The 23484-nt window shown below is 45.6% G+C and overlaps 3 protein-coding genes across 7 annotated transcripts; 2 read left to right on the forward strand and 1 right to left on the reverse strand.

Moving 5' to 3' along the window:
* The first annotated feature begins 415 nt into the window (after positions 1-415).
* On the forward strand, positions 416-1187 carry LOC128569009 (proline-rich nuclear receptor coactivator 2-like). Its single transcript, XM_053567051.1, has one exon. The coding sequence runs from the start codon at positions 496-498 to the stop codon at positions 913-915; it is 420 nt and encodes a 139-aa protein (XP_053423026.1). The 5' UTR covers positions 416-495; the 3' UTR covers positions 916-1187.
* A 9670-nt stretch (positions 1188-10857) lies between these two features.
* On the reverse strand, positions 10858-12377 carry CD14 (CD14 molecule). The gene is made up of 2 exons (XM_053566660.1): positions 12179-12377; positions 10858-12090 (listed from the first exon to the last, which is right to left on the reverse strand). Exons 1-2 carry the CDS (start codon positions 12179-12181, stop codon positions 10963-10965), a joined length of 1131 nt encoding a protein of 376 aa, XP_053422635.1. The 5' UTR covers positions 12182-12377; the 3' UTR covers positions 10858-10962.
* Positions 12378-16707: 4330 nt separating this feature from the next.
* TMCO6 (transmembrane and coiled-coil domains 6) lies at positions 16708-23421 on the forward strand. 5 transcript variants are annotated; one of them, XM_053566608.1, is made up of 12 exons: positions 16708-16904; positions 17047-17159; positions 19465-19580; positions 19667-19850; positions 20121-20225; positions 20392-20477; positions 20684-20818; positions 21030-21141; positions 21252-21438; positions 21819-21913; positions 22296-22463; positions 23013-23421. In XM_053566608.1, exons 1-12 carry the CDS (start codon positions 16820-16822, stop codon positions 23124-23126), a joined length of 1500 nt encoding a protein of 499 aa, XP_053422583.1. In that variant the 5' UTR covers positions 16708-16819; the 3' UTR covers positions 23127-23421. The 5 variants fall into 5 exon arrangements, with proteins under 5 accessions (XP_053422583.1, XP_053422584.1, XP_053422585.1 ...); XM_053566609.1 differs by having other exon boundaries at positions 20699-20818; XM_053566610.1 differs by having other exon boundaries at positions 20702-20818.
* The last annotated feature ends 63 nt before the right edge of the window (positions 23422-23484 follow it).

The following is a 23484-nucleotide window of genomic DNA, read 5'->3' on the forward strand; positions in this document are numbered from 1 at the left end:
CCTCTGATCAGAGGAAATGGCTTCCAATCTCACTCAGAGTAAAAACACTAAAGTCCTTATCATGCCCTCTGTATTACGGTTCTTAAATTCTCCGTGGCAGGTCGGTAAAGGCTGGAGGAGGAGGTCGGGAAGGCGATATCAGGTGGTCAGCAGCCAGCTGGTCGCTACTTGTGGGCCTCGTTCGTTCGATCCATGCCTCGTTTCTCCCTGGAAAGGGAGGGAGGCTTTGACATTGAGAGGAAGCCGCCACCTCCGTAGTCTGAGCCTGGAGTCGCTAGGGCTTCTCTCAAACTTGTGTGCTGAGGAGACTCAGATGTTGGCCTCAGCTCCTAGGCTGAACTCAGCAGATTAGCCCATGAAAACTGTATTGAGACAAAGGAAAGGATCCTTCAGAAAGCAACACCTGTTATCCTGGGCTTGGCAGCAAGGAAGAGGACAGGTAGTGGAAATCCTACAATCGGGAAAGCAGACTGAAAGGTGACAAAGAAGCTGAAGATGGGTGGTGGAGAAAGGTATAACATTCCAGCCCCTCCATCTAGAAATGTTAGTAAGAACCAACAACAGATTAATAGACAGAAGACCAAGGATCAGAATTCTCAGATGAAGATTGTTCATAAGAAAAAAGAAAGAGGACATGGTTATAACTCATCAGCAGCTGCATGGCAAGCCATGCAAAATGGGGGGAAGAACAAAAATTTTCCAAATAATCAAAATTGGAACTCTAGCTTATCAAGTCCCAGCTTACTTTTTAAATCTCAAGCTAATCAAAACTATGCTGGAGTCAAATTTAGTGAGCCACCATCATCAAGTGTTCTTCCCAAACCTCCAAGCCACTGGGTTCCTGTTTCCTTCAATCCTTCAGATAAGGAAATAATGACATTTCAACTTAAAACCTTACTTAAAGTACAAGTATAAAATAAGATAAAGTACTGTTGCTTATGAATATAGTCAACTGGTCTGAAACAGATTGACTAGGGAATCCTTTTGTGTAGAACTAATTATAAGTAAAAAGTATATTTAGACTTCACCTCATTTGCTTCACGTGTTGTGCGCACTGTGATGTAATAGTATCAGTGCAGCTTAAAGTAATTAATGATTGTATTTGGTAATATTCTCAACTGAGTATCTTATAAGTGAAACTATTCAAGTTTAGATTTGGGGAATGGTAAAGGAATCAGCTTTTTCTATTGTTGGGCAAAAACAGTAATTTAAGATTATCATTCATGGGTCTCAGTAGATTTGTGTTGAGTTAGCGACTAAGATGATAAGCATCTAGCTAAGACAGAGACTGAAAACTAGTTGAACATTTCAAAGTTAAATATACTAGAAACAGCCACACCAGTAATAAAATCTGATGCACTGCCAAAAGAAAATGTGAATTTTTCTTAATAGTTGCATTTTACTAAATTGTACAGTGGTGAATGTGGAAAGGGTACTTGAGGTTTATTAGAATAAGGCACAGTATACCTCAGTGGCCCTAATTTTTAATGCAAATGGTGAGGTGTCTACCAACAAATGCACCAAAACCATTTTTTTATAGAAGCAGTGTTTAATGGTAGCTTTTAAAATACATTTTTGTATTAGAGCACTGCATATGCTATTCAGACAGTGATCTGGCCTTGTCATCCCTGTAATGCCTCCGTAAAGTGGGGAGTTGTATAATGTGATAGTTTTAAGTACCTAGGGAAGAAAAGAGCCATGTAAATACATGTAATAAACTTACAGCATATGTAAAGTTTTCTTAGCCTTTATCCTACAAAAATAGAATTATTTTAGTATGAATTTGCTAAATATAAGACCATGGACTGTTTTTATACTATGGCCTGATTTTAAAGATCTAAAGTAATTTGTTTTTAAAGTTTACCTTTGTGCTGAAGTGCCAGTGTGTATGTTGATTGATTTAGTTGTGAGCTATATTTCAAAGTTACAGCCTCATGTAATAAGTTCTATATAATTAAAAAGATTTAAGCTGCTAAAACAACATTTTTAAGAGGTGAAATGCAGTATGGGCTTATTTTTTCCCCCTTAAGTCCAAAGATTAACCATTAAAGGTCCCCCGCCACAAAAGAAAACCTTTGAAGATTCATTGCTTTTGCCAATTTTTACAACCTATAATAAAAAGATTAGTTAGTGTAAGGTACCATTGGGTGTTTGTTGGTTCAAAGTAAGTGCAACCCAGGGGACTGCTTTTGCAAAAGTTGTCATCTCTTGCGTAATACTTTGATAGCCTTGTTTTACCAACTGTTCAGGGGTAAAGGCTAAGTTTAACAGTTTAACCCAATAACAAGTTAAAACCGTAGGTCAGTTAAATTTGAATTATAATAAAAATCCTATTTCCTAATTTGAAAAAAAAAAATTCTCTGTGGCAGAGGACTAGTTTTCTTTGTAAAGTTCCAATTATTGTAAATGATACTTTTGTAAAATATAATTAAAATGTTGCTGCAATATAATATTTTATATACATTTCTAAACACTTATCCTTTTTCCTAAAAAATTGTAATTGTATGGCTTGGCGCCTATAGCACAGTGGTTACGGTGCCAGCCACAAGCACCAAGGCTGGAGGGTTCAAACCTGGCCCAGGCCAGGTAAACAAAAATGACAACTGCAACAACAGCAACAGCAACAATATAGCCGGGCGTTGTGGCAGGTGCCTGTGGTCCCAGCTACTTGGGAGGCTGACGCAAGAGAATCGCTTAAGCAATTGAGGTTGAAGTTGCTGTGAGCTGTGATGCGACAGCACTCTATGGAGGGTGACATAGTAAGACTCTGTCTCAAAAAAAAAACCAAAACAACAGGGCAGTGCCTGTGGCTTAAAGGAGTAGGGCACTGGCCCCATATGCCGGAGGTGATGGGTTCAAACCCAGAAAAAAAAACAAACAAATTTTAATTGTGGTAAGGTACACATAAGATAATATAAAATCTATTTCAACCCTTCTTAAGTGTGTGGTTCAATGGTATTAAATATCGTACACTCATTAATGTTGTACCGTCCATTTCTAGAACTCTTTTTTTCATCAACAAGAATTGATGAGGAGGTAAAGAAATTTGAAAACTTGTGTAATATTGATGGGAATTTAAAATGCTACAACCACTGGGAAAAATAGTATGTCAGTTTCTCAAAAATTTAAAAATAGAATTACCATATGACGGAGCCACTTGTGGCTATATACCCCAAATAATTGAAGGTATATTCTCAAGGGGATATTTGTACACCTATGGACACAGAAGCATTAGTCACAATAGCTAAGATGTAGAAGCGACATAAGTGTCCAGATAAATGGATAAGCAAAATGTGGTACATACATACAATGGAATATTATTTAGCCTTAAAAAGGAAGGAAATTCTGCAATATGGACCAGCCTTAAGGACATTATGCTGACTAAAATAAGACAGTTACAAAATGACAAATACTGTATGATTCCACTTTTATGAGCTACTTACTCAAAATCATACAGACATACAGAATGGTGGTTTCCAGGGGACGGGGAGGGAGAAATGGGGAGTTACTATTTAATGGGCATAGAGTTTCAATTTACAAGATGAAAAAGAATTATGGAGCCAGGCACGGTGGCTCATGCCTCTAATTCCAACACTTCAGGAGGCCAATGTGGGAGGATTAGGTGAGAACATTGAGTGTGAGACCAGCTTGGGCAATATAGTAAGACCTTGCCTCCACAAGAAATTTAAAAAATTAGCCAGGTGTGGTCCTACCTACTTGGGAGATTAAAGCCAGAGGATCACTTCCCTGGAACCCAGGAGTTAGAGGTTACAGTAATCATGATCGTACCACTCTCTCTAGCCAGAGACAGTCTCTGAAAAACATTATTTAAAAATTAAAAAAATTTGGGCAGTGCCTGTGGCTCAAGTGCTGGCCCCATATACTGGAGGTGGTGGGTTCAAACCCCACCCCAGCCGAAAACTGCAAAAAAAAAAAAATTAAAAAATTCTATCCTTGTTCATATAGTGATTTTTTAAAAAATTTAAAAAATGTTTTTTGAATTTTCATGCAATCCAATTTGTCTATTTTTTCTTTTTTTGAGACAGGGTTTCAAGCTGTCACCCTGAGTGGAGTGCCATGGCGTCATAGCTCACAGCAACCTCCGACTTGGGCTCTAGCGATCCTCTTGCCTCAGTTTTTCTATTTTTAGTATAGAAGGGGTCTCTCTTTTTGCTCAGGCTGGTCTTGAACTCGTGAGCTCGAGCAATCCAACTGCTTCGACCTCCCAGAGTGCTAGGATTACAGGCGTGAGCCACTGTGCCTGGCCCCAATTTGTCTATTTTTATTTTGTTGCCTGTGTTTTTGTTGTCATATCTAAGAAATCATTGCCAAATCCAATGTGGTGAAGATTTGCCCTATATTTTCTTCTAAGAGTTTTGTTCTGACATTTAGATCTTTTATCTATTTTGGGTTAATATTTATATGTAGTTGTTAGGTAAATGTCTGGTTTTATTCTTTTGCATATGGATATCCAGTTTCCCTAGCACAGTTTGTTGAAAAGACTATTTTTTGTCCATTGAATGGTCTTGGTACCTTTCCCAAACAATCATTTGACAACCAGCTTTGGTGGGCTCCTGTAGTCCTAGCTACTTAGGAGGCTGAGAGAGGGAAAATTCCCTCTCTTGAGCAGGGAAGTTTGAATCTAGCCTGGGCAATATAGCAAAATCTCATCTCAAAAAAAAAAAAAAAAAAAAACAGAAAGAAAAAAAGAGTTATGTGACCACACAGGTGAGGGTTAATTTATGGGATCTTATCCTATTCCATTATGTCTGTCTTTATGCCTGTACTACACTGTTTTGTTTGCTATAGCTTTGTAGTAAGTTTTGAAATCTGGAGTGTGAATATTCCAGCTTTGTTTTTCTATTTAAGTATTGTCTAAAAACTTATTATTATTATTGTTAATTTGAGACAGAGTTTCACTCTGTCTCCCTGGGTAGAGAGCTGTGGTGTCATAGCTCATAGCAACTTCAAACTCCCAGGCTCAAGCAAACCTTTTACTTGAGCCTTCTGAGTAGCTGAGACTACAGGCGCCCACCACAGTGCCTGGTTAGTTTTTCCTTTTCTTTCTTTGAGACTCATTATGTCGCCCTCGGTAGAGTGCTATGGCATCACAGCTCACAGTAACCTCAAACTCTTGGGCTTAAGCGATTCTCTTGCCTCAGCCTCCCAAGTAGCTGGGACTATAGGCGCCTGCCACAACGCCTGGCTGTTTTTTTGTTGCAGTTGTCATTGTTGTTTACCTGGCCCAGAAGGGTTCAAACCTGCCAGTCTCAGTGCATGTGGCTGGAGCCGTAACCACTGTACTAGGCACCGAGGCATGGTTAGTTTTTCTATATGTATATATTTTTTGAGACAAGGTCTTGCTCTGTTGCCTGTGTTAGAGTGCAGAGTGCGCTGGCATCTTTATGCTCACTGCAGCCTCAAACTCCTGGGCTGAAATGATCCTTTCTTCTCGGCCTCCCAAGTAACTGAAACTACAGGCACACACCACCATATTCAGCTAATTTTTCTTTTCATTTTTTTTTTGAGACAGAGTCTCACTTTGTCACCCTGGGTAGAGTGCTGTGGCATCATAGCTCACAGCAACCTCTAACTCTTGAGTTCAAGCAATTCTCTTGCCTCAGCCTCCTGAGTAGCTGAGGCTACAGGCACCTGCCACAATACCCTGCTATTTTTACAGGCGGGGGTCTCTGGTTTAGGCTAGTCTCAAACCTGTGAGCTCAGGCAATCCACCTGCTTTGGCTTTTCAGAGTGCTGGGATTGCAAGTGTGAGCCACCCCACCCTGGCAAGCTAATTTTTCTATTTTTTTTGTAGAGATGGGATCTTGCTCTTTTCAGGCTGGTCTCTAACTCCTGTGCTCAGCAATCCTCTCACCTCAGCCTCCTAAAAACTTATTCTTGTGACTTTTGCACTTAATTCCTCATAGATTGATAATAAACAATTTGCAGACTTGAATTTGCCTTGAATCATACTTTGAGTAACATTATTTTACAAGGTCCTTCATGGTCTGTCTCCTGCTACCTCTCTGATCTTGTCTCTTACTGCCCCTCCTCTCCACTCCAAAATTAGTTATTCTGCTGCAGCCATACTACCCTCCTTACTGTTTCCCTGAGCATTCAAAGACCTCTAGACATTTATACTTGCTGTTCCTTTTGCCTGAAATGGTATAGTCCCATATCTTCTCTAGCTCTCTTTTCCAATTCACCCATATCTGTGTTCAAATAAGTAGTGCCGTTATCTGTGGGAGATACATTCCGAGACCCCCGGTGGATTTCTGAAATGTGAATAGTACTGAACTAGATTGCTGCTAACTGGAACATGTTTCTATTCATACCTTCCACCCATAAATTTAACATCTTTTCCACCTTAAATAAGCACTTATCACACACTGTGGTTGTAACTTTTGCAATTTGAGATGCAAAAGCATAGCTAGCATAAATTTCTTTTTCCTTCTTTAAAATTTCACAGATGGAAGATTTGTTCGTAGTGTAGAACTTAGTAACCTCATCATTTGAATTTTTTTCCTTATTAAGTATCTTAATTGGGAGGCCGAGTTTACCTTTTCACTTAAAGTTTACCTTTTCACTTTACAACTTTTCTCTGGCATATCCAAATTGCCAACATTGAGGGCTATTATAAAGTAAAATACAGATTATTGAGGCTCGGCACCTGTGGCTCAAGTGGCTAAGGCGCCAGCCACATACACCTAAGCTGGCGGGTTTGAATCCAGCCCGGGCCCGCCAAACGTCAATGATGGCTGCAACCAAAAAATAGCTGGGCGTTGTGGTGGGCGCCTGTAGTCCCAGATACTTGGGAGATGGAGACAGGAGACTCGCTTGAGTCCAGGAGTTTGAGGTTGCTGTGAGCTATGATGCCATGGCGCTCTACCCACAGCAACAGCTGAGGCTCTGTCTCAAAAAAAAAAAAAAAAGATTATTGATCATAAGCAGAGATATACAATGATGGCCAATCTCATAACTGAGATAGCTCCTAAGTGTCTTAATGTCAGGTAGCATCTACAGGGTGGATATGCTGGTCAAAAACATGACTTACATTCCAGGTGGGATAGAGTGGGACTGCATGAGATCTCATAAGAATGACATGCAACTTAAAAACTTATCATTTGTTTATTTCTAGAATTTTCTATTTACTATCTCTAGATTGATATTGACCACAAGTAACTAAAACCTCATTAAGTGAGATCTAGATCAGGGGGGCTCTTTTGTATTCCTTATCAGAGAGATCTTTTCTGAAAATACAGGTTGAGCAACCCTAATCTGAAAATCCAAACTGGAAAATGCTTCAAAATCTGAAACTCTTTGAGCACCAACATAACACCACAAGTGGACGATTCCACACCTGACCTCATAGGACAGGTCACAATCAAAAAAGCCAAAACAGTTTCATGCACAGAATTATTAAAAATACTATATAAAATTAACTTCCGAGTATCTATGTAGGGTATATATAAAACATAAACAAATTTTGTGTTTAGACTTGGATCCCAGTCCTCAAGACATCTCATTATGTATATGCCAATATTCCAAAATCCAAAAGAATCCAAAACACTACTGGTCCCAAGCATTTTGGCTAAGAGATACTCAACCTGTGTAATGTATCAATTCTCAATACTGTCTGCTCTTTTTCTCTCTTTTACTTTTCTTCATAACACTTGTTCCAATCAGCTATAACCACCATTGTCTTATTTCTGGCTTCCATAACAAAATACTATACACTGGGTGGCTTAAACAACAGAAATTTATGTTCTCAATAATTCTGGAGACTAGAAGTTCCAGATTAATATGCCTGTGTGACTGGATTTTGATGAAGGCTCTTCCTGATTTATACATGTGTGCCTTCTCACAGTGTCTTTACATGGCCTTTTCTTAGTGAAGGGCTCGGGAAAAGAGCATACATGAGCTCTTTGGTGTCTCCTCTCACAAGGACACTAATTCTGTTGGATCAGGGATCTACCCTTATAACCTCACTTAACCTTAATTACTTCCTCAGAGGCCCCATTTCCCAAACTGCCATACTGTGGGGTGGGGCTTCAATCCATGAATTTTGAGAGGACATGTTTAGTCCACAGCACCTGCCATCTAGGTAAAAACTGAACTCCTTATGAACAGAAAGTTCTGCTTTATTCCTGCTACATTCCTAGGACTGGCATAGTGGCTGACACAAAACAGATGAATGAATGCCCCCAGTTTCCATTACCATGATCTCCAGCTCTACTAAACGATTTATAATTCCCAGGTTTGATCATCTACTTTAAGGTTTCTGAGCCTTTAAATATGCTGTCCTTTTTTGCCTGAGATGTCCTTCCTGAGGAAATTATATTCATGTCTCAAGGTCCATATTGAAAGGCCAGGTGCAGTGGCTCATGCCTGTAATCCTGGCATTCTGGGAGGCCAAAGCAGGAGGCTCCCTTGAGCTCGGGAGTTTCAGACTGGTCTGAGCAAGAGCAAAACCCCATCTCTACTAAAAACAGAAAAAATGTAGTCAAGCTTGGTGGCACATGCCTATAGTCCCAGCTACTTGGGAGGCTGAGGCAAGAGGATTGCTTGAGCCTAGGAGTTTGAGGTTGCTGTGAGCTATGATGCCACAGCACTACCCAGGGAGACAGAGCGAGACTTTGTCTCAAAAACAGAAAAATAAAAATTAAAAAATCTGGATTAAAAGTTTTATCTTCTACAAAGGTTTCCTAGGATCACCTTCATCTATAGAATTAGTTCCTCATTCTTATTCAATCGCAACTATCTTTTATGTGCTCTGTCTCCCTTACTGGATTGAGAATTCCCTAATGGCACTGATACTTGTGATTTATCTTTGTATACCACGCTGTAACACAGGGCCTGAAGTGGAATGGGTGTTCTGTAACTGTTTGATGTGTGGTCAGAGGTATTCAAATATCAGAGACTGCCTTGACGTGATTAATTTTCTGATACTAGAAATCTCCCTAGAGGCTGATTGAAGGCCCTTTGGGAACATTCCAGTGGATCCAGCTAATTTAGCTGTTTTCCAATGTTCTTTGAATCTGATTCTGGTGACCTCTGTAACTCTCCCAACGTTAATCTCCATTCCCCATTCCTATTCGTGTGGCTCTGGACACTGGCCAGAGGCAGGCAGGAGTGGGTCTCTGGGCTTATATTCCTCCTCCCATCCCTCTTACATGTCTCCCATGAGGCAGGTGTCTACCTCCCTGATGGATGTGGCTCTCTCCTTGTTTATTTTTTTTATTATTTATTTATTTGAGATAGAGTCTCACTATGTCACCTTTGGTAAAGTGATGTGGCATCACAGCTAACAGCAACCTCAAACTCTTGGGCTTAAGTGGTTCTCTTGCCTCAGCCTCTCAAGTAGCTGGGACTACAGGCGCCCACCACAGCGCCTGGCTATTTTTGTTGTTGTTGTAGTTGTCATTGTTTTTGGCAGGCCCGGGTCAGGTTCGAACCTGCCAGCCCCGGTCTATGTGGCCAGTGCCCTAGCCACTGAGCCACAGGCCCTGAGGCTGCCTCCTTGTTTAAATGAAGATGGGACTCAGAGGACATAGCACCTCTTGGTGGATGATATCCTAGGTCTCTGAGTTGATGTGGTTTAGAGGGCACATCCTATTTATTCTGAAGTTGTGAAGGGCCTAAGATGCTATCCTATTTGCAAATCAGAGTCAGCCTGAAAAGGTTATCCACATATGTACTAAGAAAACACAAGCTATCTGATTCAGGACAGACTGTATCTTGCATCAGCTCCCCATGCCCAAATTCCCCATTATATGGGGGTGACACGGTACCCATGGGTAGGAGCAGTTTTACAACACAAGAGAAGACTCCTGAAATTTATGAAACACAGAGCTCATATAGAACAGGAGGCACCAATGCCCCTCATCCCTGAGTTGGGGGGAGGGGGCATGAGACAGACATGAGATTGGGATGGGGGGAAGAGAGTCCTATCAAATGTCTCTGGGTTTTATTACTTTCTTTCTTTCTTTTTTTTTTTTTTTTGTAGAGACAGAGTCTCACTTTATGGCCCTCAGTAGAGTGCCGTGGCATCACACAGCTCACAGCAACCTCCAACTCCTGGGCTTAAGCGATTCTCTTGCCTCAGCCTCCCGAGTAGCTGGGACTACAGGCGCCTGCCACAACGCCCGGCTATTTTTTGGTTGCAATTTGGCCGGGGCCGGGTTTGAACCCGCCACCCTCGGTATATGGGGCTGGCGCCTTACTGACTGAGCCACAGGCGCCACCCTTTTTCTTTCTTTTTTTTTTTTTAGAGACAGAGTCTCACTTTGTTGCCCTCAGTAGAGTGCTGTGGTATCACAGCCCACAGCAACCTCCAGCTCTTGGACTCAGGAGATTCTTTTGCCTCAGCCTCCTGAGTAGCTGGGACTACAGGCACCCACCACAGCACCCTATTTTTTGTTGCAGTTTGGCCAGTGCCGGGTTTGCACCCGCCACCCTTCGTATATGGGACTGGCACCGTACTCACTGAGCCACATGTCCTGCCCTGGGTTTTATTACTTTCAAAAGGCAGAAGCTGGCTCTTGGAACATGCCCGGGAGAGGAAACATTCTGTATCTTCCAAGTTATGTTTACCCTTCAAATATCCTTTAACCTAGGTGCCAGTAATCTGACTGAAAACTCTGACTGCACAAACACGCATTTCTCCCACATAACCCTAGCTAGGCAACATTTCTCTGTCCCTTATGCCCCTGCAGTTCTTTCCTTGGGGGCAGGGCAAATGGAGTTCCTAGAGAGTTAGAATGAAGAAAGCCTAAGTATGATGGATTCCCCCTTCTAGCACTGTACCCACCACTCAACGGACAGCCAGTAAAGGTCTGTTAAATGAAGACATGGACCCACTGCTTAAGATTTTAATAAAGGGTTGCTTGGTCAAGAAGTCCTGAATGTTCTTACGGGGCTCCCGTGAAGCCAGGACAATCTGAGTCCATTCTTCCTTGGGCCTTAGGCAAAGGCCTGTGCCCCTCGGAGCAGCGCCAGAGTTCCTGACACCCCCAGTGACAGGGGCGAATGTGCACAGCCTGGGACCACGCCCGAATTCTTCAAGTTCTCTTGTGGGATAGAGGCTTCAGAGACCAAGAAGGGATTACCATTCAGTGTCAGGTTATCCACCTTGGGCAGCTCATCTGGCCTTGGCGCCCTATTCAGCCTATTGCAGCTAAGATCGAGCACGCTGAGCTTGGCCGGCAGTCCTTTAGGCACCTGCTGTAGCTCAGCAAACGACAGATTGAGGGAGTTTAGCTTGCTAGGCCAGACGCACTCGGGAGCGCTGGAACTTGCGGTTGAGCTAAGTGAGTTGTGGCTGAGGTCTAGGCAGTGGAGTTGCACCCCTGCCGCCCCCAGTGCAGTGCACACGCCTTTAGGCGTCTGCATCCCTGTGTTGCGCAGCGCTAGATTCTGGAGGGCGGGGAACTTGTGGGGACAGAGAGCCGCCATCAGTCCGCGTTCGCCCAGTCCAGGATTGTCAGACAGATCTAGGGTGGTGAGGGCGGGGAAGGTGCGCACCTGTTCGCAGGAAAAGGCAAGGGAGTGTGCTTGGGCAATGTTCAGTACCTTGAGCCCTGGCCTGAACCACTGCTGCAGCTCGGATAGCCAGGACCCCCCTACCGCCCACGACACATTACGGAGGCGCAAGGTGGAGAGCGCAGGCCCCACGGCTTCCAGAGGCGGCGGCGGCAGGGTGCCGGTGACCTCTAGGTCCTCCAGTGTCAGTTCCTTGAGGCGAGAGTACCCTAGCACACGCAGAACGCCGAGCAGTAATCGAGCAGGAACTCGCGCAGCACCCACTGTGAGCCTCCGCACACGCAGAGCCCTGATCATGTCCGCGTACTGTCGCGGGTCTTCGTAGTCCTTGGCGCGCTTTAGAAACGGCTCCAGGCTGTGGCCGCCGCCGCGGATCTCCACCTCGACAGCAACCATACACTGCATTGCTTCGGTCCACTCGGGCTGAAGTCCCGAGAAGTTGCAAAAGCAGCGGACATCTTCTTCGTCCACCTCACAGGGCTCTGGCATGGCTGCAGAAACACGCACGAGTAGCGGTAGCAGCAGCAGCAGCAAGCAGGGCGCACGCTCCTGGGGAGAGAGAGGGGTCATGGAGGCCCCTTCCGGACCCTGGGTTTCCTCCACTGGCCCACATTAGACCCCAAGACCGTACACTCACCATATTGAGTCCCTCAGAGCCTCTAAGGCCCTGACAGGCTCTGGGAAGGGCTTTGGCTTTTTTCCTATAAAGCGGCGGCACCCGCTGGTTTCAAGGCTTCACGCTTGTGAACTCTTTAGTGGCCTCTAAGAGTTTATGTAATCCTGGGATGTCATTCTGTCCACTCCTCTGTTAAAGGCTGGCTACCTCCCTACCGCTTGTCCTCCCAACCGCCCACCCCCCACTTCCGTTCTGGCAAATATTGCAATAAAGGATGTTGCAGGGAGAAGGGTGGCAACGTGAAGGATTCTGCAGGGCATCCAGGACGCTCTGTCCCAGGCGGTGTCCTGATGACTAAGATGCCCCAGGAAGCAGTGAGTGAGTGCCTTGATGACTCAGGTGGCCTGAGGCTTTTCTCATGTTTATTGGGAAAGAATGATCCTCTGTGTTTTAGGCCAGTTTTGTACGCAATATCCCCACCCCCAATATTCCAGCAGTTCGGCCCTATTAGTTTATTTAACTTCTTTCTGGTCTTGGATACTGTTAATCTCTCGCCCAAATCCAAGCCTCTGAATGTCCTCAGATATTTAACTGGATGTGGAAGAGATTGCGACCTTCATTTATTAGATCCAACGGGTAGAATTAGGTTAGACCAACTTAGAAGGAAGTTGGTCTGAAGAAAAACTTCCCTTCCTGTTTTTTTTTCTCATGCATTTTTTTAAAAAGGATTAATTTTCTTAAAAGTAGAGGTGTTTAACAAGGATCTGTTGGCCAAGTAACTGGATCATTTACATTCTCTATTTTTTGGCCTGAAATTGGAAAGCAAGGTATTTCTAATTTTTCTTCTCTTTTTCTTTTCTTTCTTTCTTATTCTTTTGAGAGGAGGTCTTGCTGTGTTGCCCAGGTTGATCTTGAACCTCTGGGCTCAAGCAATCCTCCCACCTCAGTCTGGGATTACCTGTGCATGCCACAGCACCTGGCTAGAAGCAGGGTGTTTGGAATCAATTATCCCACTTACATCATGTTGCCTTCCCCTCAGCACAATTTCTTTGTGCCAGGAAGGAAGGGATGGGCCCATGCTGAATGAGGATTTTGCCATGAAAAAAAAGAAAGCAAGTGTCCTAGAGGGTGAGGGTAGGGAATATGCATCTACAACAATCCTCGAAGGCCCACATCCCTAGATGTCTGGGGAAGGAAATACATGAAAATCTTTTAAAAAACCCATGGTTCCCTGCAGTGGAGAAGTAGCTGCACATCTGTTTTTGACCCAAACAAGGAGGCTCATCACTGCCCCCTGTGTCTAGTTGGGATAGCATGATACCCTGGGCCATGCCCCAATCCCACACCAGGTCATCCCTGGGGACCAAGCTGTGAGTATAGCTCAATGTTGAATACACTAACCCAATGTGAGACAGCCAGGCATGGAATCCATTGAGGGTAGCCTTGAATGCTGTTTCTCTTCCTCAGACTCTCTGTACTCAGAGAAACCAAGCCACTGAAGTCTAGCTCTTGAGGGGAGGCACTCTGGGTGAGGAGGTCCAAGCTAAGAGGGGCAATGATGGCTCTTCAAAGATCCCCCACTCTACCTTGATTCATCAAATATCTATTATTTGTCTGTAAGTTCCAGGGGTGGTAGCAAGCCCTGGGATGCAAATGTGGCCAAGACATGGTCTCTCAAGTGTTGCAGTACGTTGTGGGGAAGCAAACACGAACCCAGAACTACAGTCCATAGTGCAGAGGATTCTTTTACAGTAGAGAAACCAAAGGTTTGTGGGGGCTCTGGAGAAAGGAACAGACTGCCTTGTAGAAGACAGGACATGGAACTGGTTCTTACAGTGTTAACAGTGTAGCCAGGTGCAGAAGGGCATTTTGGGTAGCTGTAACTGTCTGAGCAGACACTGGGAAGAACACAGATTTTGTCTGGGAATTAGTTTCATCTTTCCCAGCAGGAATAAAATTTAGAATCCAGCCTTTTCAGCCTGGGCAACATAATGAGACCCCTGTTTCTAAATAAAAATAAAAATAATAAAAATTATCAAGGCCTGGCATGGTGGCTAACACCTGTAATCCTAACATTCTGGGAGGCCAAGGTGGGTGGATTACTTGAACTCAGGAGTCTGAGACAAGCTGGAACAAGAGTGAGACCCTGTCTCTACTAAAAAAAGAAAAAATTTAGTTTGGCATTGTGACAGGTGGTTATAGTGGGAGGCTGAGGCAAGGGGATCACTTGAGCTCAAGAGTTTGAGATTTCCATGAGCTATGATGATGTCATGGCACTCTAGTCTAGGACAACAGAATGAGATTCTGTTAAAAAAAAAAAAATTACCAGCCGGGCGCCGTGGCTCATGCCTGTAATCCCAGCACTGTGGGAGGCTGAGGAGGGAGGATTACTTGAGCTCAGGAGTTCGAAGCTTGTCTGAGCGAGAGTGAGATCCTGACTCATGGAAAAAAATGGAAAAACCCAGCTGGGCGCCATGGCGAGCGCCTGTAATCCCAGCGGCTTCAGAGGCTGAGGCAGCAGGATGTCCACAGCCCGCGTCTAAGGTTGCAGTGAGCTACGATGCCATTCCCCTCTGCTCAGGGCGTAGGGTAGAACTCTGTCTCGAGAGTTTGAGTCAAACTCAAAAAAAAATCAAAAAAAAAAAAATTACCCCAGGGAGGTGGCACATGCCTAAAGTCCTGGCTACTCAGGAGGCTGAGGCAGGACAATTACTGAAAACCCCAAAGTTTGAAGTTGCAGTGAACTATGATGATGCCATTGCACCCTACCTCAGGCAAAGAGACCCTGTCTGGGAAAAAAAAAAAAAAAAGGAAGAGGAGGAGGAGGAGAAAAGACACCAGGCTATTGCATGAGGAAGGGCTCAAGACCCAGGCCCTATTCCCAGCCAGAGCATAGTACATAGCAGGTGCTCAATAAATGGCTGTCTGGGGGATTAGAATGGCCTGCAGAAAAGTTGTGAGGACAGCATGATGGTCTGTAAATAATATTTAACTGGCTATTTTATGGAAGAGATTGAAGACTTCATTGATTGATTTTAGAATTAAATTCAAGGGAGGGAAGTTGGTTTGAAGAACAACCTGGATTTATCCTTACTTGTACTTTTGCCTAAGTAGCAGCTTTCTAAAAATTACAGGCCTCCCACAAAAATTCTTAAGGGCCACCAGGACCCTAACCTCTTGGACCAGTGAAGGGGACATCAAACAATTACAATGTAATTGAATAATAGCTGTAAAAAAGGTTATAAAGAAGTAAATGGTGCTGTAGGTTCTCATAATAGGGGCACTGGTCCAATGCTTTTCAGTAGGTAACGTTGGAAGTGGGATCTTGAGGATAGTTTTAAGGGAAGAATGCTGGTAGAGGGCAGAGACAGGGTTCCAGGTAGAGGGGACAGCCTGTGCAAAACCCCAGGGCTGAAGGAGGAAAAGAGAAGGGCTTGTTTAGGAAACAAAGAGAAGATCCCAGAAGAGATGAGTAAAGTGAGGTGCCCTTTCAGTAGAGACTGGAGAGGTATGCAGGGATTAGACCATATAGGGCTTACTTGACCACTATTCCGATTTTGAGGGTAAGGAATAGGGTTTTTTTTGTTTTTTTTTTTGAGACAGAGCCTCAAGCTGTCGCTTGAGGGTAGAGTGCCCATCACAGCTCACAGCAACCTCCAACTACTGGGCTCAAGTGATACTCCTGCGTCCGCCTCCCAAGTAGCTGGGACTACAGACGCCCGCCACACGCCAGGCTATTTTTTTTTTTTTTTTTTTTGGTTGCAGCCGTCATTGTCGTTTGGCTGGCCCGGGCTGGATTCCAACCCACCAGCTCAGGTGTATTTGTCTGGCGCCTTAGCCACTTGAGGCATGGGCGCCAAGCCAGGAATAGGGTTTTTTATTCCCTGGTGTTTCCTGAGTGCCTAGTTGACTAGTGGTGCTCAACATTTGATCAAAGAATTATTTTATCCCCCAAATAGTGGGAATTAACTTTTATGCAAATCGGTGAAATATTACATCTTTCTCATTTTCCTGACCCATAAAGTGGGAATAATGGTAGGTGTGGACAGCAGCGCATTAGACAGCAGTGCTTGTCAGTGGTAACGGTGTTATTTGGTGAAATGGCAATGCGGCTTTTTTCCAGAGCTCCGTTTATTTTTATTTTTATTTTTTTTGTAGAGACAGAGTCTCACTTTATGGCCCTCGGTAGAGTGCCGTGGCCTCACACAGCTCACAGCAACCTCCAACTCCCGGGCTTAAGCGACTCTCCTGCCTCAGCCTCCCGAGTAGCTGGGACCACAGGCGCCCGCCACAGCGCCCAGCTATTAGCTCCGTTTATTTTTAATGTTTATCTAGATTACAGTGTGTTGCGGGTAGAGAGGTTGTGTTCGCTGAGTTGACAGACATACTACCTGGGCGGCCGAGGTCGGAGTTGAATTACTTTCTTACAAACGGGAAGAGAAACCACAGGCAGCCGGGAGTGCTCCGGACTCGCTCCGCCCCTCTCCCCCGCGCAAACGCACTTCGCCCCGCCCCGTTCGCTCCCGCGCTTCCCCCCGCCCTCACTTCGCGCAGTGCCCCACCCCTTGTGTCTGCCCCGCCTATTGTCTCCCTGCGCAGCGACTGCGCGGTCGGTCGAGTCTTCTGAGCCCAGCGTGCTTGGGAATTTCCTGTAGCGCCACCATGTGGAGCCGACGGCTGGGCCGCCTCAGGCCAGTGGTCTGCGGAGTAGAGGAGCTACGGGGCCGCCGACGGGAGAGGGAAGCAGGTGTGGGCGGGCAAAGGAGCTCGGGAGGATAGGGGTACGGCAGTCGGAGATATATTATGAGATAATTCCTCCCAATGTCCCGGTTTCGGAGCTGCGGTTTCTGGGCACCCCTACCACGCTTAGCCGGCTCCTCTGCCCCCAGCACTGCGGAAGGCGCGGAGGGAGCAGCAGCTGGTCAGCAAGAGGCTGCTGAGAGACGACGCCCCGGACGAATCCGGAGAAGGTTGTGTGGTTGCGATCCTTGGGGAGGCAGAGGTGAGGGGGCAGGGCAGGGCGGGCACGCGCTGCAGTCCACGCCCACTGGGGCCAAACTCCACCCCTCGCGTCTAGAGGAGTAAAGAAGCCAGGCTATTGGGAATGTAGATGGTCCGCCTTAAACTTTTTTTTTTTTTTTTGGCCAGGGCCAGGTTTGAACCCGCCACCTCTGGCTTATGAGGCCAGCGCCCTACTGCTTGAGCCACGGGCGCCGCCCGGTCCGCCTTAAACTTGAACGCGATCCCGCTACGCTTACCATCCAGAAACCTGAGACTCATCCGCCACAGCTCTTTGTCCCACATCTCCAAATCAGTCTATCAAGTCGTGGCCTATCTTACCTCCCAAAGAGATCTGAGATCTTTACATGCCTTGCCATCACAGCTGCCACCACCATTTATTCTCTTACAGCAGCCTCCTAAACACACACAGATGTGTGTTCACCCCACATCTAAGCTTGCTTCCCCCAGTTCGTCTCTTAAAAATGCAAAGACCAAAATCCTTCCTGTCGGGCAGCAGGCCCATATACCAGAGGTGGCAGGTTCAAATCCAGCCATGGCCAAAAACTGCAACCAAATAAACAAACAAACAAACAAAAAAAACAACAAAATCCTTACTGTGACCTGCAGAACCTACCATGGCCTCTGCCAACTTCCAACTTTATCAGTACTCATCCCAGCTGCTGTCCGCTTTTCAGTTCCTGGAACAATATATCAGGCTTTTCTCCATCTTTTGCATGTTTCTTTTTGTATTCTGTCTTGATAGCCTGTTTTCTGCAGAATATAATCACTAATTGTTTGCTTTTTTATTATCTCTCCAACTAGATTTTTCTTTCTTTTTTTTTTTGAGACAGGGTCTCTATTTCCTAGGCCAGAGTGCAGTGGGTTGATCATAGCTCATTGTCCTGGAGCTCCTCTCTAGAGGACACTTTAAACCCAGCAAAACTTAGACCCTGTCTTATTTGTCATCATTGAGAGCCTAGATGCCTGTACAATGTCTGGCATATAGTAGATGCTCAGTATTTATTAAATGAATAAATGAAAAGATTTATTCAGCAAGCATGAGTATCCCCCATGTTTGTATTGTCTATATTTATAAATATATTTACAAAGCACAAATGCCTAGTTATACTATTTATTCATTGTGTGCTTGCTTTATGCCAGGACAGTGTGCTTGGCACTGAGTTACACAAAGATGAAAAGATAGAGTCCCAGGCCAGGTTCGGTGGCTAATGCCTGTAATCCTAGTGTTCTGAGAGGCTGGAGGTAGGAGGATCATTTGAGGTAAGGAGTTTGAGACTAGTCTGAGCAAGAGTGAGACTCTATCTCTACTAAAAATTGAAAAATTAGCCAGGCTTTGTGGTGTGCACCTGTATTCCCAGTTACTTGGGAGGCTGAGGCAGGAGGATCGCTTAAACCCAGGATTTTGATATTTCTGTGGCTAGGCTGATGCCACAGCACTCTAGCCTGGGCAACAGAGTGAGATGCTCTCTTAAAAAAATAAAAGATAAGCTGGGCATTGTGGCGGGCGCCTGTAGTCCCAGCTGCTCTGGAGGCTGAGGCAAGAGAATCGCATAAGCCCAAGAGCTGGAGGTTGCTGTGAGCCGTGTGACGTCATGGCACTCTACCAAGGGGGATAAAGTGAGACTCTGTCTCTACAAATAAATAAATAAATAAATAAAAATAAAAGATAAAGTAAGATAGAGTACCTTTTTTTGAAGTGCTCCAGCCTAGTGAAAGAGACAGAATGCTACCTCTTGTCATATGGAAGGAAATATGAAGCACACAAGAAACTCAAATCTGCCAAAGGAAGCCCAAAGAGCTAACTTTCCAGAGACAGTGATAAGCAGAAATCTCAAGAGAGTGGGAATCTGGAGAGGGTATCTCAGACAGAATGAATAACATATGCAAAAGCTTGGTAGTTTTCAAAAACAACTCATGCTAGATGGTGTTGAAGTGTAGATTGCATCAGGAGAACGGCTGGAGGGCAGGCTTTGCCAGGCTGAGAGGTTTAAGTATTATCCTTGACGTAACCCTGTAAGAAGACCGGGTAGATACTGTTCTTCTTTTTTAGGTGAGGAAACTTAGGTTCAGGATCCATGTAGATTAAGTGGCTTTGCTGGTTAGAACTCAGTTCTGATTCCCACTTCTGTCTACCCCACTGTAAGGTTGGTGCTTATTAGATTAGCGATTGACAAGTATTGAGGGTAGTATGATACTGAAGGGTTCACAGGTGAAGTGGGCAGAGAGAAACTCAGGACTTGCTTCCTGCCAACTATGTGTTCTCCTCTTCCTTCCCTGGGCTCTAGGTCCAGCAGTTCCTGAGGCTAGCCCAGCGGGGGACAGAGGAAAAGGACAGAGAGAGGGCTTTAGTCAGCCTTCGTCGAGGCTTGCAGCACCCTGAGACACAGCAAACCTTCATCCGGTCAGTGTGGGTGGTGTGAGTGGATGGCTGGGAGTCTGAGGGATGGACTGCAGGCTAAGAAGGGCTCTGGTGCTCAACTCATGTAGGCTGGAAGGCAGCATGCGGACCCTGGTGGGGCTCCTGACCAGTAACCAGGCTCTGCTGCAGCTTGAGGCGGCTCGGTGCCTGCATGAGCTCTCTCATTCTGAGCAGTCTGCAGTGGCTGAGGCTTGCCTGCCGGCCACTTCTTACCTCCTCACCTACCTCTCCGGTCACAGCTCAGACTTCATAGTAAGTCCTGTCTCTTCCCACCATGTTCTTCGTTTAGCTGAAAAAATTGTGCGTTGGGGTCCAAGTTGAGCCGGTAGGTATGGAGAAGAAGAAAACCTGTTTCCTCCATGCCCACAGCCATGCATGCATACATCCCTTATCTCCCCACCCTCTCCTAAACATGGAGGACAGATCCTCTCTATCTCCATCTTCCCCATGCTGTGACACTCTGCACCCCCCTTTCCCAATGAGAGTTGGGCCAAGCCCAGTGCTTTTGTTGCCTGCTGTCAGGAGCTGTGTCTGTATACACTGGGTAACCTGATTGTGGAGAGTGAGGCTGTGAGAAGGCAGCTTCTGCCACAGGGCATTGTTCCAGCCATGGCTACCTGCATCCAAGTAAGTGCTTCCTGTCTCTCTCCCTGGGCAACCCTTTCCTTGTTCTGCACATGCCTCACCTACTTTGGCTAGGTACCTCCATCCTCTGTGCCGATGGGGCTGAATGAATGTCTCAGACTTTATGACCCAGCTTCTAGAATCAGATCCTTCCCTTGTCTACTTTTAGTCTCCCCATGTGGCTGTGCTGGAAGCCCTTGGATACGCTTTGTCACAGCTTTTACAGGCTAAGGAAGCTTCAGAGAAAATCATTCCGTAAGTAAAATTGTGTCTGCAGATGTACAGTCAGACGTCACCCACTCAGTAGTATAAACCCTAGATGCCTTCATGTTTGATTTCCATAGCTGTTGCATGTTTTAACTCCATGTGTCTGGCCAGGAAGAGCTTTGGATTTGGGCATTTTGCCAACTATTATAAGGTTTGGGAAGAGCCACTGGCATCTTTGTGGTTCCTACTTACAGCCCTGTTTCTGCCAGCAGCTCCATTCTGGGCTCTACTCTCCCTCAGCACATGCTTCAATTGTTGCAACCTGGTCCAAAGCTGAACCCTGGGGTGGCTGTGGAGTTTGCCTGGTGTCTTCATTACATCATCTGCAGGTAACACAGGCCAGTTGTGAAGTGCCATAGTTTCCCTGGGGTTCCTTTCCATGACACTCAAGTCTTTGAACTTTAGTTTTTGGTATTGCTACAGTGAGTTTTCATCCCTCTATGATCCTTCCTCTTTTTGGAGTCCAGGAGACCACAGACCTAGGCTGTTTGTCAGTTTAAAGATAGAATTGTACAGTGGCTGCTTGCTTCCCATTGCCAGCCAGGTCAACAATGCCCTGCTCATCACCCATGGGGCTCTGTCCACTCTGGAGCTTCTGCTGTTGTACTTGGCTGGGGATATCCAGAGAACTGAGGATGCGGGACTGGAACTGGTAGGTGAAAAGCACAAGTCAAAGTCTGGGAGACTGTTTCTTCATAATCTGCCCTTTCTCTTCAGGTAACCTATTCCTCCTTACATCTGACCCCCAATTTGTCTTTGTAGCTGGCATGCCCTGTGCTTCGGTGTATAAGCAACCTTCTAACAGAAGCAGTAGTGGAGACTATGGGAGAGCAAATGCAACTCAGAGATGAACGTGTTATGGCATCCTTATTTATCCTTCTGCAGTTCTTCCTCCAGAAACAGCCCAGCCTGCTTCCTGAGGGCCTCTGGCTCCTCAACAACCTTACTGGTTAGATTTTAGGGTATTTCCTCATGGGTTAGGCAGAGGTGGGTAGGACTGGTAGGGGAGCAGTTCAGGCTCCAGTTAAGATACTTCTCTTTCGGGCGGCGCCTGTGGCTCAGTCGGTAGGGCGCCGGCCCCATATACTGAGGGTGGCGGGTTCAAACCCGGCCCCGGCTGAACTGCAATCAAAAAAATAGCTGGGCGTTGTGGCGGGTGCCTGTAGTCCCAGCTACTCGGGAGGCTGAGGCAAGAGAATCGCTTAAGCCCAGGAGTTGGAGGTTGCTGTGAGCCGTGTGACGCCATGGCACTCTACTGAGGGCCATAAAGTGAGACTCTGTCTCTACAAAAAAAAAAAACAAAAAAAAACAAAGATACTTCTCTTTCAGCAAACAGTCCTAGTTTCTGTACCTCCTTGTTCTCCCTGGATCTGATTGAGCCCCTCTTGCAGCTGTTGCCAGTTTCTAATGTGGTGAGCGTAATGGTATGTATTGGGCTTGCTTGAGTCAAATACTCGGTGGTAAGACTTTAAAGGGGGAGCAGGCCTGAGCCCCAAAAGTACCCTTAGTTGAGAGCTGGCTGGTGGTATGGTATGGTGTGGCATCAGACCCAGTGCAGGTGTGAATCCCTAAACTGGATTACTGGTTACTATCCTTGGGCAAGTCAACAAATCCTCTTAAGCTTCAGTCTTCTCATTTATAATTGGGAATAATTCTGCCTTAGAGGGCAGTTGTGGGGATTATAGAACATGCATATAAAAGAGCTTTGCACTGTGCCTGCGCAGGTGGTCAGCATTCTATATATTTTAGCTATCATGATCTATGGTTTTCATCCTTTGTGGAGATTATATACTTATCTATCTATAGGTCCTCACAGTTCTGTGCAATGTTGCAGAGAAAGGTCCTGCTTACTGCCGGCAGCTATGGCCAGGGCCCCTGCTGCCCTCTTTGTTGAACATGCTGGCTGTCTCAGACATTGAAGTAGTGGGCCAGAGTTTGGAGCTGCTGCACCTGCTGTTCCTGTATCAGCCAGAGGTAGGTTTTTGGGCCTGGTCTCCAACTATCCCTGCTCTGAAGCCTCATAATGGCACTCCCTCTCCCCCGCTTCCCTTCTAGTCCTAATTATAGTTTCTTCTGTGGATCTGGCTAACCAATATATGCTCCAGGTTAGAACCTTTATTGTCTGTGGGAGTGCACCCTCTTCCAAAAAGTGGGCTAACTTATGAAGCTGTGGGAATCAGGTTGAAGGACCCAGGGATCCATGTCTTTTTTTTTTTTTTTTTTGAGACAGAGTCTCACTATGTCGCCCTTGGTAGAGTGTTGTGGCATTACAGCTCACAGCAACCTCAAAGTTTTGGGCTTAAGTGATTCTCTTGCCTCAGCCACCCAAGTAGCTGGGACTAAAGGCACCTGCCACAACACCCGGATATTTTTTTTTTTCCATTGTAGTTGTCATCGTTTAGGTGGCCTGGGCTGGGTTTGAACCTACCACCCTTGGTGTTATGTGGCTGGTGCCATAACCACTGTCCTACAGGCACCGAGCCATGGGATCCATGTTTTAAACCTTTGCTTCCTTGCCCTCAGGCTGTTCAGGCCTTTCTGCAGCAATCAGGGCTGAAGGCCCTGGAAAGGCATCAGGAGGTGGCCCAGCTCCAGGAACGTGTGCATGCTCTCTGGAAGACAGCTCTTCATGGGTGACCTGGCTTCTCAATTTATTCTGCTCCTCTTGATTCCATTTTTTTGCCTACTTTCTCTTAGGAGGAGAGCCTTCTGGAGTTTTAGGACCATAATTAGGTCTCATGCTCTCCCATACCAAAAGCCAAGATTGTCAGACCCCCAGCTCTTACTCTTTAACTCATCACTGTTCAGGCAAGGAGGACCAGAAGGGACTCATTGACATTCTTATTCTGGGGCCCTGGAACCCCACCCCTCAGTTTTTTTCCTTCAATAGAGGTAGCTTTTGATGAGACAGAATAAAGTTTTATTTTTATAAATAAAATGCTTTGCCTCAGTGGTTGCACATTAAGGGGTCAGGGGAGAATGAGGACAAGTACAC

The sequence above is a fragment of the Nycticebus coucang genome, chromosome 17, assembly GCF_027406575.1.
Source record: "Nycticebus coucang isolate mNycCou1 chromosome 17, mNycCou1.pri, whole genome shotgun sequence".
Taxonomy (NCBI): domain Eukaryota; kingdom Metazoa; phylum Chordata; class Mammalia; order Primates; family Lorisidae; genus Nycticebus; species Nycticebus coucang.